A 14,544-nucleotide genomic window follows, 5' to 3' on the forward strand; every position below is an offset into this window, starting at 1 on the left:
TCAAGTGGTTCAAAGCCCTATTGTTGCCAAGGTAATCGAGATTGATGTATCGTGGCCGTAGCCATGGTCCCGTGGAGAGGGGGTGTACGTCTGTAACCTCAACACAAAGCACACACAAGAGCACAATAAGTTTGATCCAGCCAAAGATGTCAACTGGCAGTAGCGGTGGTCTTAGTGAGGTGGCTGGGATAGCCTAGAGGTTTGAGGGGACAAGTCAACTTGGACAGGTGGCGATACTCATGATGGCCCCATAAAAGGCATTGACTCCTGGCGGTTAATTGTAAAATTATCTAATCCCCCAATGTCATTGGATGTTAATTCGATGGCCCAGATTGAAGTTTAACGGTTTGCACAAAGAAATTGGTTTGCACCTGATATATTCCCTAGATATAAACATGAAATCTAGTTAGAGCATTACAATAATCAATCAATCCTAACAAATTCTATCTTACGGTAACATCGTATCTTATCAGACCTCGTCCACAGAAGTGCCCCCGGCCCGCATGTGACAGAACCGCCAAAGTAAAACTCAAATTAAGCTAAATGGCCATCATTTGAACACATCAGGCACATTTGGCTTAACGGTTTAATTTGACAGTCCTTTCGAAACCGACATTCCGATCGAAACAAACACCAGTTGTCCCACGCGAAGGTGAGTGCAGGCAGTACAAACATGACGAGTACATAAAAATAGGATTACAATATCGAGTATAGTACACTAAGTTCTACAAACCCGGTTTCATTACATAACAATATACAAGAGTAACTTTATTTTAAAATAAAGTCCGATATAGGAAACCTGACGACTATAATACACGAAGCACTGTAACGAATCACACACTCAGCCCACGGGTGTGTGATTTGAAAACTAGCAATGACTAAGCATCTGGTCCGGCCACCTCCCAACCATCCGCGCCAAGCTGTATAAACTTAGCACAACAAGGGCAGAAGTCGATCCCATCCTGACCTGAAATAGTTTGAGCCACAACCCTGAGTATACTAATACTCCGCAAGACTTACCCGGCTATGGGTATACATAGCCCATTATCTAGACATGCACGGCTTTCTGGCTGTGGGTTGTTTTGCGGAAAAAGCAGATAAGAGTGAGTCCTTACTTTCAATATTTTAGCTCAAGATTAGGAATGATATCTATTTTCTATGGTTTGCATTTCTATACCAATCAGTGTGGAAAAACAATTGATTAGGTTCAACTATACTGATCATCTCATTCCCTTCCATATTCTTACTACGATGTGACTCGGAGATCAAGGTGCTCATGTCCGCGAGCGACTGACGGCGAATCGATCCGATTTAACCTTGCAATGTGGACCTACCCAACACGGCACGTATTTGCCCCGTAGAACTATACATACCAACCATTCCCCTCCTCGCCTCGAACTACAGGACCGCCCCACCATCATATGGTCAGCCGAGCTCAACGTGAGACCACCAAAAGTAAACATATGCAACCCCATTTCTCCGCGACTACTCGACTACCCCAGGAGGTGAGTTGGAGTCCTGTACTTTCGAGATGAGGCAGTACTCGGCTTACCGGTTTCGACTACCTCCTACTCCCGGTATGCGGTTAGTACAATTCAAACCTGATCAGCAGGGCCGACAACGGTACGGTCCTTAACCGACACAGACGGCTAGACAATTCCCGCCCGGTCTACAATTCATTTCCTTTCCTCCATATCCCAATATTCCATAATCAAATCACAAGACATCCTATATCTCGCGAGTAACAGGGAATTACTCGACTTCTACCGAATCCTATTTTTAGCATGGCAAAGACAACGACATACACACACTAGCATTCCGACCAATGGAACCTAGGAATCATGCAACTAGGGTTTCATCCAACGCCTAGAAACTTAATGCATAAACAAGTAAATATCTATAACATTTCATAAGTTAAAATAGTAGGTTATGCTCCGGGGCTTGCCTGCGGGCTGCTGCTCAGTGCTGGTGTCAACTGGGCCTTGGGCCGGGTCGTCACGAAACGCCTGCGGGGCTGGCTCCGTCTGCTCCTGCGGCTCCGCGATCACCTCGTATACGACTTCCTCAGTCGCGGTTTCTATATGTATGCATATGAAACAATGAGTAAATGTCATGCGTATGATACAATGAGTAAATGCCGACATGACTTTGCCATTAGATGATAAGCATTAAACAAATTAACAATTTACTCAAAAGGATGCAAGTATGGTGATAATTAACTTTAACCCTAAGTGCTAGAAACAATTAAAGGCCAAATTATCAATTAGAGCATGATTTACTATAAAACAAAATATGACTAGCAAAGACATTATTATTTGCCTCTTATAATTTGTATAAAAAATCTACATGTAAAATAAATATTATTATACCTATACACATAATTAAGTTTGGTTACACATTATATTCATATACTAAACTAGGTCCTATGAGTATGAAAATTTTATGGTGGATCACTCATGTTCAAAGTAAGTTACTGCAAAAAATTTCATAATTTTTAGATTAACAAATCTATAGAAACTAATTAAGCAAGACTAAACACAATCTAAATTATTGCAGGGGTAAAAAGGTCATTTTGCCACTGTGGATATTTTTCCTCCATAGATCTTACTCTAGCAAATCCAACAAAATTTATTTCAAATTTTTCAAATTTTTCTTGGAATTTATATGGAATTTACAAATTACAGCTGCTATAAAAAAAACAAAAAAATAAAGAAATCCCCCCTTACCCCTCTGACCAGCGGGCCCCACTGGTCAGTGGGAGGGGCTTCTTCCCCTGCTCGGCCACGCACGGCGCGGCATGCGGCGGCGCGCCAAGCGCAGGCCAGGGGCCCCCGGCGGCGGCGGCCGGCGGCGTCCCGCGCGGCGGCGCACTAGCAGCAGCGCCGTGGGACCCACGCGCGTGCAGCCAAGCGGCGTGGCGGTCGGCGCCGGCGAACCCTAGCGGCGGCGCTACGCAGAGGCGGCGGCGGCGCGGCTCGGGCCGGCGGCGGCGGGGCCAAGCGGCGGCGGGGTGGCGCGGGGGAAGCACCAGCGCGGCTGGGCGACTTCGGTGCGCGCGCAAACGGGGCGGAAGGGCGGCGCTAGCGGAGCCTGCGGCGTACGGCGGCGGTGGCACAGTTCGGCCGGCGGCGGCATGGTCAAGAACAAGTGTGGAAACATCGCGAACGCGAAGGAACGTGGAGAGCATGAGCACCAGTGGCTCACCTAAGGTCGATTTGAGCTGCTGGGCGAAGAGAACGGGGACCGGAGGTAGGAGTTCGACGGCGGAGTGGAGCTCGGGCGGCTTTAATGGCTGGCGGCCGGAAAAGCTTCGGTTCCCGGCGATTTGGTCGATGAGGCTCGCGAAGGAGGGGTCGAGGAGGAAGCTAGGAAGGTTGTCGAGCTTTGGTTGCGGTGGATTTGAAATGCGGAGCTCGCGGATTTGGCCGACGAGCACGAACTGCTCAGACGCCGTCCATGGTGAGCAGAGGAAGGAGAAGGAGAGCAAGGCGAGGCGCAAGAGAGAAGTGAGGCAGCTGGCGAGCTCGGGAGAGGGGCGTGGTCGACTTGGCGACGCCACCGACGGCCGGGAAACCAGGATCGGCCTCCACGACGACACGCACGGCGGTGGGAGGCTTCGGGAGAGCTCGGGCGCCATTACTGCGACGTGCAACACAGGAAGATGGGAGGTGGGTGTATGACAGGTGGGGTCCACGTGTAAGGAATTTTCTTAATTTGAATCCAAATTTTTGGATTGTTACAATCCTTCCCCCTAAAAGAAATCTCGTCCCGAGATTTAGGAGAAAAGTGCCGAATAAAAAAAAAGTCGGAAATTCATATACCTTGGTATACTTGGAGCAACTCAGGACATTTGGATTGAACAAATTCCTCCGTTTCCCAGGTAGCTTCTCGCTCTGAGTGATTACTCCATTGTACCTTATAGAAATTGCTGGTTTGATTTCGAGTGACCCGAGTCTTGTGATCAACAATTTTCACTGGATGCTCTGGATAGACAAGATCGGGCTCCACTTGTAACTTCTCTATATCCATTATTTTGTTTGGAACACGGAGGCATTTCCTGAGTTGGGAGACATGGAAGATATTATGAACTGCGGATAATTGGGCAGGAAGTTCCAGGCGATACGCTACCGGCCCACATCGCTCGATGATAAGAAAAGGCCCAACATAGCGAGGGGCGAGCTTTCCCTTCACACCGAACCGTTGGACTCCTCTCATTGGAGATACCCGTAAATAGACATGATCTCCCACTTGGAACGAGATTGCTTGACGTTTCTTGTCCGCATAGCTTTTCTGTCGGGATTGGGCTATTTTCAAGTTCTCCTGTATAATCCGGACTTGTTCTTCCGCCTCACTGACCATATCAGGGCCGAATACATTTCTTTCACCAGCTTCTGACCAATTCAATGGAGTTCTACACCTACGTCCATATAATGCCTCAAAAGGAGCCATTTTGATACTTTCCTGATAGCTGTTGTTATAGGAGAATTCAGCTAAGGGTAGGCACTCATCCCACTTTTTACTATACGAGAGTACACAAGCCCGCAGCATATCTTCCAAAATTTGATTAACTCTCTCAGTTTGACCATCGGTCTGGGGATGATAAGCTGAACTACGGATCAGTTGTGTACCAAGAGCGGCGTGGAAATGCTCCCAAAACCGAGCAATAAATTGTGTGCCACGATCTGAAATGATAGTTTTTGGAATCCCATGAAGGCTCACAATACGGTCCATATATAGTTGAGCATATTGCTTGGCCGTATAAATAGTTTTCACAGGATGAAAATGTGCAGATTTGGTAAGACGGTCAACAATAACCCAGATGGAGTCGTATCCTTTTGAAGTTTTGGGTAAGCCGACAATGAAATCCATACTGATGTCCTCCCACTTCCAAGATGGAATATTCAAAGGCTGAAGAGGACCTGCTACTTTCAAATGGCTCGCTTTGACCCTTCTACAGGTGTCACATTCAGACACATAATTAGCAATCTCCCGCTTCATTCTGGTCCACCAGAATCGTTGCTTCAAATCTTGATACATTTTATTGCTACCCGGGTGGATAGAATACCTAGAGAGATGAGCTTCATCAAAGATTTGTTTTCGGAGCTCTAAATCTTTAGGTACCACCAAACGATCCTTAAACCATAGAATTCCAGCCTCATCTAAATGAAAACAATTCACCCCCGGGTCATTTTCCGCAAGTCTATGGCGAATCTTTTCCATCCCAACATTATGTTTTTGAGCAGAAATAATCCGATCTCGAAGAGTAGGTGAAAGGACCAAATTATCAAGACTGCCTTGCGTGATGATCCCCAAGTTTAATTTTTCCAGTTCATAACAAAGGGTCTCATTGAAAGGCACAATAGACAGGCAGTTGCACTGAGCCTTGCGGCTCAAAGCATCTGCAACCACATTGGCTTTACCCGGGTGATAATGAATTTCCAGATCATAATCCTTAATCAATTCCAACCATCGCCTTTGGCGTAGATTTAGTTCATTCTGGGTGAAAATATACTTGAGACTTTTATGGTCCGTATATATGTGAACAGGATTGCCCAGAAGATAATGACGCCAGATCTTCAAAGCATGAACCACTGCTGCTAGTTCTAAATCATGAGTGGCATAATTTTCCTCATGACGCCGGAGTGCTCCGGAAGCATAAGCAATTACTCGACGGTCTTGCATGAGGACACAACCCAAACCCGTACCCGATGCATCACAATATACATCAAAGGTTCGAGTAATATCAGGTTGGGCTAAAACAGGAGCAGATGTCAAAAGTTTCCTTAGGGTCAGAAAAGCCTGATCACATTTATCATTCCAATTAAATTTCACCCCTTTCTTGAGCAATTCAGTCATGGGCTTAGCAATTTTTGAAAAATCCGGAACAAACCGCCGGTAATATCCTGCTAACCCAAGAAAACTCCGAATTTCTGGAACAGATGTAGGTGCTTCCCAATTCAAAACATCTTGGATTTTACTAGGGTCAACAGAAATTCCATTCTCTGATATGACATGACCCAGGAATGGAACCTCCTTTAGCCAAAACTCACACTTGGTGAATTTGGCATACAACTTGTGTTCCTGAAGACGCTGGAGAACAATGCGAAGATGCTCAGCATGTTCTTCTTCATTTTTGGAATATATAAGAATGTCGTCAATGAAAACCACGACAAACTTATCTAACTCAGGCATAAACACCGAGTTCATGAGATACATGAAATGAGCCGGGGCATTCGTCAATCCAAACGACATAACGAGATATTCATAAAGCCCATATCGTGTGGAGAAAGCTGTCTTTGGGATATCTTCGAGCCTAATTTTTATTTGATGATAGCCCAATCGAAGATCAATTTTGGAGAATACCTTAGCCCCGACTAACTGATCAAACAAAATATCAATTCGGGAAAGTGGATATTTGTTTTTGATAGTGACAGCATTCAAAGGCCGATAGTCCACGCACAACCTGAGGCTTTGATCTTTCTTCTTAACAAAGAGCGCTAGACAGCCCCAAGGTGAAGTGCTGGGACGGATATAACCCTTATCAAGCAACTCCTGCAATTGCTTCTTTAGTTCTACTAACTCATTGGGTGGCATACGATAAGGTCTTCTAGCAATTGGTGCCGTTCCCGGTTGCAATTCAATGGCAAACTCTAACTTACGGTCAGGTGGCATGCCTGGTAAGTCATCCGGAAAAACATCCGGGTATTCACACACCACTGGTATTTCAGCCAGACTTTTGGCCTCAACCTGATTCACTGTGGATGTCGAAGGTATATGGTCCACCAGATTCAAAGTCATAGAACCATACAGAGGGGAATCAATATGCACATTTGTGAAGTAGTGTCTATAAGAACCCCGTGATCTCCCATCCAGTTCATACCCAATATAATATCAACTTTTTGGGTTGGGAGAACTATAAAAGACGTGGTAAAATATTTTCCTTGCAGCTGTAGAGGCACTCGTCTGGCAACTTGATTGGTAATTATTTGCCACCCAGGTGATTGAATATTGTATGATATTGCCATGCTTTCTATCTCCAACCCAAGTTTCATAGCACACTCTTTACTAATAAATGTGTGTGATGCACCCGAATCAAATAATATGGTAACAGGGTGATTATGAACTGAAAACATACCCGCCATCACTTGAGCTCCCTCAGGAACATCCTCTAGCGTGGTATAATGCACGCGTCCTGGCTTGAAATGAGCCACTTTCGGCTTCTGATTGTGCTGATTAGAACCCTGAACTTGTTTAGGTGGCATAGGGCATTCGCGTGCAAAATGACCAACTTGACCACAGTTGAAGCAGGGAGAGAAATTAGGGCGTACACCCTGTGGTTGCACCCATGTCTTCTGCACATTCTGCTGAGGCACCGGAGATCTGGCTACCCCTTGAGGTTGTGGGTACTGAGGTGGTCTATATCCCGACTGGTACTGTGTTAGCCTATAACCTGACTGCTGTTGTGGAGGCCGATATATAGTCTGATACTGTATTGGTCGGTACACCGGCCGATGCTGATAAGGTGCACGAGGGGGTCCGGTCTGAATTATACGAAACCTCTGGTTTGCTTGACTAGAAGATCCACCCACTGGTGCCTTCCTCTTTTTCTCTGCTTGGTGAGCTATACGGGCGTCCTCTTGAGTGATAGCCCCATTGACAAGCTCACTAAAAGTGTTGAATTTGAACATGATCAAGCGCTCCTGGAGCTTGCTGCTAAGCCCCTGCCTGAAGCATGCTTGTTTCTTTTCATCTGTTTCCACATGATATCCAGCATATTGAGACAAGGTGTTGAAAGAATGAGCGTATTGCGTCACAGTATTATTGCCCTGTTTCAGAGCCAAGAACTCATTGAGCTTCCTGCGAATCACCCCTGCAGGGATATGATGTGCCCTGAAAGCTTCCTTGAACTCATCCCAAGAAAACCGAGTGCCAGCAGGGAACATAGCTACGTGATTATCCCACCACGTACGTGCAGGACCTCTGAGTTGCTGAGCTGCAAATGATGCCTTGTCATTGTCATCATACTGATATAGAGTGAAATTGGACTCAATGGTCCGGAGCCAACTGTCAGCTTCCAGTGGCTCATCCGCCTTATGGAAAAGCGGTGGCTGAGTACCCAAGAACTCCTGATACCCAGGGACAGGCGGCTGGTGATGATTATGATTTCCATGCCGCGGTGCAGCACCCTGATGAACGAGCTGACGGAGCAGTTCCGTCTGTTCATCGCGCCCAGTCAACATGGCCGCGATTGCCTCAACCAAATTGGGAGGCGGTGGCAGCGCATTAGCACCATTGGGCGCAGAGGAGTCATTATCGGTGTTCGGCATTCTGCAATTAATCATGAATTGATTAGTCCCAATACCTTGATTAAATTAAATAATCATGATAGCAACTAATATTCAATTCATGAAAAATGCTGAATTTAGAACACCGATTAAATAACTCAACAATTGTATCACCACTTTTATGCCCCAAAATGGGAGTAAGAATAACTGGATCATGCATGAGGGAGGTAAAACCATTTTTGCATCAACTAGTGAATACAAAATAGGCCCCAACTAAATCTCAATATCACAAATCTACGCGGTATAAATTTGACAGTATCTCCCAAACTATACGTCCAAAAATTCATAACTTTTGCAAGTGAGTGGTTATCGAAATACTCTACAACTTTTGTATAACGCGCGTTTACCGCATGGACTGTCTTCACGAATTTTTACGTACTAAACTTCGGAATTACCATATGTCGAACGCTAAGATGATATTTTACAATGGGATTACACACCTACAAACTCAGTCCAAACATATACAAACCACAGTCCTTATCTTACATCAGAGTTATTCGTAGTCATACTACCAGATCTAGTTGTCTCTCATACATTTACCAAACTACAATACTATGTTAACCCTAACTACATCCAAAGTCCAACTACTCAACGCGGCGGCTGGTACTCGAAGACATGCTCAACCTCGATCCCACGCGCGCGTAGCTCCTCCTGCAGGCGTCCCACGTTCTGCTCGTTCACTAAGATGGCTGTGGACCCTGCCTGAGGTGGAACGTCGTTCTGACCGACGGAACTCGCTGCATCAGACATCTCCTGAGGCCCAACTCCTGACTCAACACCTGACACCTGAGGTGGTGGCTCAGGTGGGGCTGCGGCCTGCTGCTGCTGAAGCTGCAACTGGTGCACGTTCCCTAGTGCAACCTGAAGCGCGTCCTGTAAGTGGTCAGCTAGAGCCTCCTGGTCGTCCACCTGCTCAGTCAACTCCTCAATCTGCTGAGCCTGCTCCGCTAGCTGCTCTGTCTGCTCCGCTAGCTGCTGTGACTGCTCCTCTAGCTGCTGTGACTGCTCCAAAATCTGCTGAGCCTGCTCAACTATCCTCTGCTCCTGCTCCCAGAACTGCTGTGCCAACCCCACTACCTGCTGACTCTGCTCTGCGAGCTGCTGGCTCTGTCCTAAGATCTGCTGAGTCTGCTCCTGTGCTGTGGCGTGAGCTGTCCGAAGTCCCTGCCGGTAGAGTGTGTTCTCACTCCTAAACTGGTCGCACACACCCAACATACCGGCGGCGTAGCGGGCGATCCTGGCCAAAGCTGGGACGTGGCCTGGAAGAGTAGAGTCCAACAGAAGAGAAAACCGCTGCCTCGAGTACTCAGAAGTCACTCTAACAGGAAAACCAACCGTCGAAGCAGAGTAACTCGCAAAGATGGGCTCCTGCTCACAAAACTGGGTAATAGCCATCACAGCTGCACGATCCCAGACGCTAAAAATCTCAGCACCCTCAGTGTGCACCTCCCAAGAGTCTGACGGAAAGAGACCGAGGCGTGCCGGAACTCGCAGGCGAGCCTCCCAACCAGAGATGCCCCCCTCGGAGGACACGCGACCGTAGTACTGGGGAGACTCAGTGTGGCCAAACTCCTGGAGCACCTCCCATAGCAGCACGGGAAGGCCCTCACGGTGAAGACAAGTGGAACGCACCCACCCGTCCTCGTCAAAGTGGAAGTCCGACAAGGCTGCCATCTGCGAAAAACGCCGACAGCGGTAAGGAACATTCCCAACAGAAAATACGAACTCATAACTCATAAAACTGTAAACATTTACAGCACTCCAGAGAAACAAAAATTCTTTTAATTTCAAACTTCCAACAAAAACTCACAACACAAATCACTCGTTAATCCACTCTTATAATGCAATGAATGGTATTATGCATGATCGTCCTACGTCACTCTTCCAACAAAAAAATCGCCGACAATAATAGGGCAATATACGTGGTCTTTCGGTGGCAACATACGCTCTCAATTATATAATCGATTTCTACACGCCTTAACTTACGCGTTCGTTTGTTAGTGTACCTGCAGAAATCACATGATATACAGATATATGCATATATCCACGACTGAACCCTTCGTGCCAGCACACACGAACGGCCCCCATGTGTCCTACGCCACATGGGTAACGCATATGTAGTTGCCCACATATTCACACATACATCACCATCCACTATAGAGATGGCGCCCATGCGTTTAACGCTGCATGGACAGCGCTGCATACGTTACCGAGGCAACATATTCACTTCCCGTACAAATCGCCTTACGGGACATCCAAGGGTACACGTGTCCCAAGGTACACGGTCATAACCAATCGCATGACAGATTTACATCTCGTAACATTGCCTTACGAAATGGCCGTGCTCACAATCACACGGTGGGAAGTCCGCGCTCCATATCAGGCGGCAGATAGCGACAGGCTCATTTGAATGGAGCCTTATCACCTCCTCGTATGCTCATCATACGGGACCCGCGCACGTATGAAACACGTGGGCTATTCTAAGGACTACCAAGAATGCTCACCTTGCTTACCTCAGCGTAGGTGCGTCGTTACAATATTAAGTAAGGGTTGTGCAAGAAATTAAGGTTTAACAGAAAGAAATGTGCTGGAAGTCAGTCAATATAAATATTGCCACCAATTCATAAATAACCAAGTACTATGTAGGGCTTAATACGGATTTAATCGTAAAGCGCGACTGAAACGATTTTCTTTATAACCTAGAAATTCGTTTTTACTTTTGAAAGTCTAGAAAATAGTCACATCCATACCACCCCTGGTGTATTTCGGCTCTGATACCAGCTGTGACAGAACCGCCAAAGTAAAACTCAAATTAAGCTAAATGGCCATCATTTGAACACATCAGGCACATTTGGCTTAACGGTTTAATTTGACAGTCCTTTTGAAACCGACATTCCGATCGAAACAAACACCAGTTGTCCCACGCGAAGGTGAGCGCAGGCAGTACAAACATGACGTGTACATAAAAATAGGATTACAATATCGAGTATAGTACACTAAGTTCTACAAACCTGGTTTCATTACATAACAATATACAAGAGTAACTTTATTTTAAAATAAAGTCCGATATAGGAAACCTGACGACTATAATACACGAAGCACTGTAACGAATCACACACTCAGCCCACGGGTGTGTGATTTGAAAACTAGCAATGACTAAGCATCTGGTCCGGCCACCTCCCAACCATCCGCGCCAAGCTGTATAAACTTAGCACAACAAGGTCCTTAACCGACACAGACGGCTAGACAATTCCCGCCCGGTCTACAATTCATTTCCTTTCCTCCATATCCCAATATTCCATAATCAAATCACAAGACATCCTATATCTCACGAGTAACAGGGAATTACTCGACTTCTACCGAATCCTATTTTTAGCATGGCAAAGACAACGACATACACACACTAGCATTCCGACCAATGGAACCTAGGAATCATGCAACTAGGGTTTCATCCAACGCCTAGAAACTTAATGCATAAACAAGTAAATATCTATAACATTTCATAAGTTAAAATAGTAGGTTATGCTCCGGGGCTTGCCTGCGGGCTGCTGCTCAGTGCTGGTGTCAACTGGGCCTTGGGCCGGGTCGTCACGAAACGCCTGCGGGGCTGGCTCCGTCTGCTCCTGCGGCTCCGCGATCACCTCGTATACGACTTCCTCGGTCGCGGTTTCTATATGTATGCATATGAAACAATGAGTAAATGTCATGCGTATGATACAATGAGTAAATGCCGACATGACTTTGCTATTAGATGATAAGCATTAAACAAATTAACAATTTACTCAAAAGGATGCAAGTATGGTGATAATTAACTTTAACCCTAAGTGCTAGAAACAATTAAAGGCCAAATTATCAATTAGAGCATGATTTACTATAAAACAAAATATGACTAGCAAAGACATTATTATTTGCCTCTTATAATTTGTATAAAAATCTACATGTAAAATAAATATTATTATACCTATACACATAATTAAGTTTGGTTACACATTATATTCATATACTAAACTAGGTCCTATGAGTATGAAAATTTTATGGTGGATCACTCATGTTCAAAGTAAGTTACTGCAAAAAATTTCATAATTTTTAGATTAACAAATCTATAGAAACTAATTAAGCAAGACTAAACACAATCTAAATTATTGCAGGGGTAAAAAGGTCATTTTGCCACTGTGGATATTTTTCCTCCATAGATCTTACTCTAGCAAATCCAACAAAATTTATTTCATATTTTTTGCATTTTTCTTGGAATTTATATGGAATTTACAAATTACAGCTGCAATAAAAAAACAAAAAAATAAAGAAATCCCCCCTTACCCCTCTGACCAGCGGGCCCCACTGGTCAGTGGGAGGGGCTTCTTCCCCTGCTCGGCCACGCACGGCGCGGCATGCGGCGGCGCGCCAAGCGCAGGCCAGGGGCCCCCGGCGGCGGCGGCCGGCGGCGTCCCGCGCGGCGGCGCACCAGCAGCAGCGCCGTGGGACCCACGCGCGTGCAGCCAAGCGGCGTGGCGGTCGGCGCCGGCGAACCCTAGCGGCGGCGCTACGCAGAGGCGGCGGCGGCGCGGCTCGGGCCGGCGGCGGCGGGGCCAAGCGGCGGCGGGGTGGCGCGGGGGAAGCACCAGCGCGGCTGGGCGACTTCGGTGCGCGCGCAAACGGGGCGGAAGGGCGGCGCTAGCGGAGCCTGCGGCGTACGGCGACGGTGGCACAGTTCGACCGGCGGCGGCATGGTCAAGAACAAGCGTGGAAACATCGCGAACGCGAAGGAACGTGTAGAGCATGAGCACCAGTGGCTCACCTAAGGTCGATTTGAGCTGCTGGGCGAAGAGAACGGGGACCGGAGGTAGGAGTTCGACGGCGGAGTGGAGCTCGGGCGGCTTTAATGGCTGGCGGCCGGAAAAGCTTCGGTTCCCGGCGATTTGGTCGATGAGGCTCGCGAAGGAGGGGTCGAGGAGGAAGCTAGGAAGGTTGTCGAGCTTTGGTTGCGGTGGATTTGAAATGCGGAGCTCGCGGATTTGGCCGACGAGCACGAACTGCTCAGACGCCGTCCATGGTGAGCAGAGGAAGGAGAAGGAGATCAAGGCGAGGCGCAAGAGAGAAGTGAGGCAGCTGGCGAGCTCGGGAGAGGGGCGTGGTCGACTTGGCGACGCCACCGACGGCCGGGAAACCGGGATCGGCCTCCACGACGACACGCACGGCGGTGGGAGGCTTCGGGAGAGCTCGGGCGCCATTACTGCGACGTGCAGCACAGGAAGATGGGAGGTGGGTGTATGACAGGTGGGGTCCACGTGTAAGGAATTTTCTTAATTTGAATCCAAATTTTTGGATTGTTACACCGCATTGATTGATGACGACTATTAGCACTACTGACTACCATTCCGACACACTCAGCTATGGAGGCTCTGGACATGGGTGGAGCGAAGAACAAATGCGAGGCCATCAGGGTGAACAAGCTAATGTATCTCTAATTTCCCGCTATCTTCATCATTTTTATCTAATTCTGGTCTAATGTACCGGTCTTTTAGGTTCAAGACTCGGGGGGCATCGCAGCTGGCAGCACAGCGCTCGGCTTTGCCACTAATAAAAAATACCAATATAATTTAAACGTTGGGTTTCGTTCTGGTCCCTTCTACAGCATGGTGCCTAGCTCTAGCTCCACCGCTGTTGAACATTTCAGATACGACTATGGCTATGGAGCTTTTAATCCCACCGGTTTAGGATTTGGGAACCCGCACGACTTTGACAAGCGGAAGACCCAATACCAGCAGCACATCAGCGGTGGCGTGATGAGATGTGCGCTCGGCAACCAGGACCCCCGGCCACAGATGGCGGGCCAACAATTAATTAAATGTCATGACAAGTTTAATCTACTATTTTTTCTACCTAAAAAGAAGGAAATTCAGTCTACCTCTTGCGTGAGTCTGCCTCATGCGCTCTGTGGTTCTGCCTCCCCTCCCTGCGCGTCTCCCCAGGGTTAACCATTTCGTTTTCCGGTCAAATCCCGGTGTTTAGCGGAAACGGAATTCCGTTCCGAAATTTCGGTAAATTTCGGCGAATTTCGTTGAATTTCGATCGAAATTTGTTGAATTTTGAATTTGAAAACGAAATATACCGAAAAATACCGAAATTTCGAATCCCGGTAACTAGCGAAAACGAAAAATTTTCGGATCGAAATTTGTTGAATTTTGAATTTGAAAACGAA

The 14,544-nt window shown here is 47.0% G+C and overlaps 1 protein-coding gene across 1 annotated transcript; it reads left to right on the forward strand.

The window, feature by feature from the left end:
• Positions 1-13,064: 13,064 nt before the first annotated feature.
• Positions 13,065-14,359, forward strand: LOC120644606. Its single transcript, XM_039921258.1, has 3 exons — positions 13,065-13,619; positions 13,734-13,786; positions 13,868-14,359. Exons 1-3 carry the CDS (start codon positions 13,598-13,600, stop codon positions 14,318-14,320), a joined length of 528 nt encoding a protein of 175 aa, XP_039777192.1. The 5' UTR covers positions 13,065-13,597; the 3' UTR covers positions 14,321-14,359.
• The last annotated feature ends 185 nt before the right edge of the window (positions 14,360-14,544 follow it).

The sequence above is a fragment of the Panicum virgatum genome, chromosome 8K (genome assembly GCF_016808335.1).
Source record: "Panicum virgatum strain AP13 chromosome 8K, P.virgatum_v5, whole genome shotgun sequence".
NCBI lineage: Eukaryota > Viridiplantae > Streptophyta > Magnoliopsida > Poales > Poaceae > Panicum > Panicum virgatum.

Excerpts from the sequence above, each read along its gene's own strand:
- LOC120644606 (XM_039921258.1), top strand. The coding sequence starts at position 13,598 with ATGGGAGGTGGGTGTATGACAG. Across the intron at positions 13,620-13,733 it reads GGGAGGTGGGTGTATGACAG|CTATGGAGGCTCTGGACATG; the intron begins GTGGGGTCCACG and ends CGACACACTCAG. Across the intron at positions 13,787-13,867 it reads ACAAATGCGAGGCCATCAGG|GTTCAAGACTCGGGGGGCAT; the intron begins GTGAACAAGCTA and ends CCGGTCTTTTAG.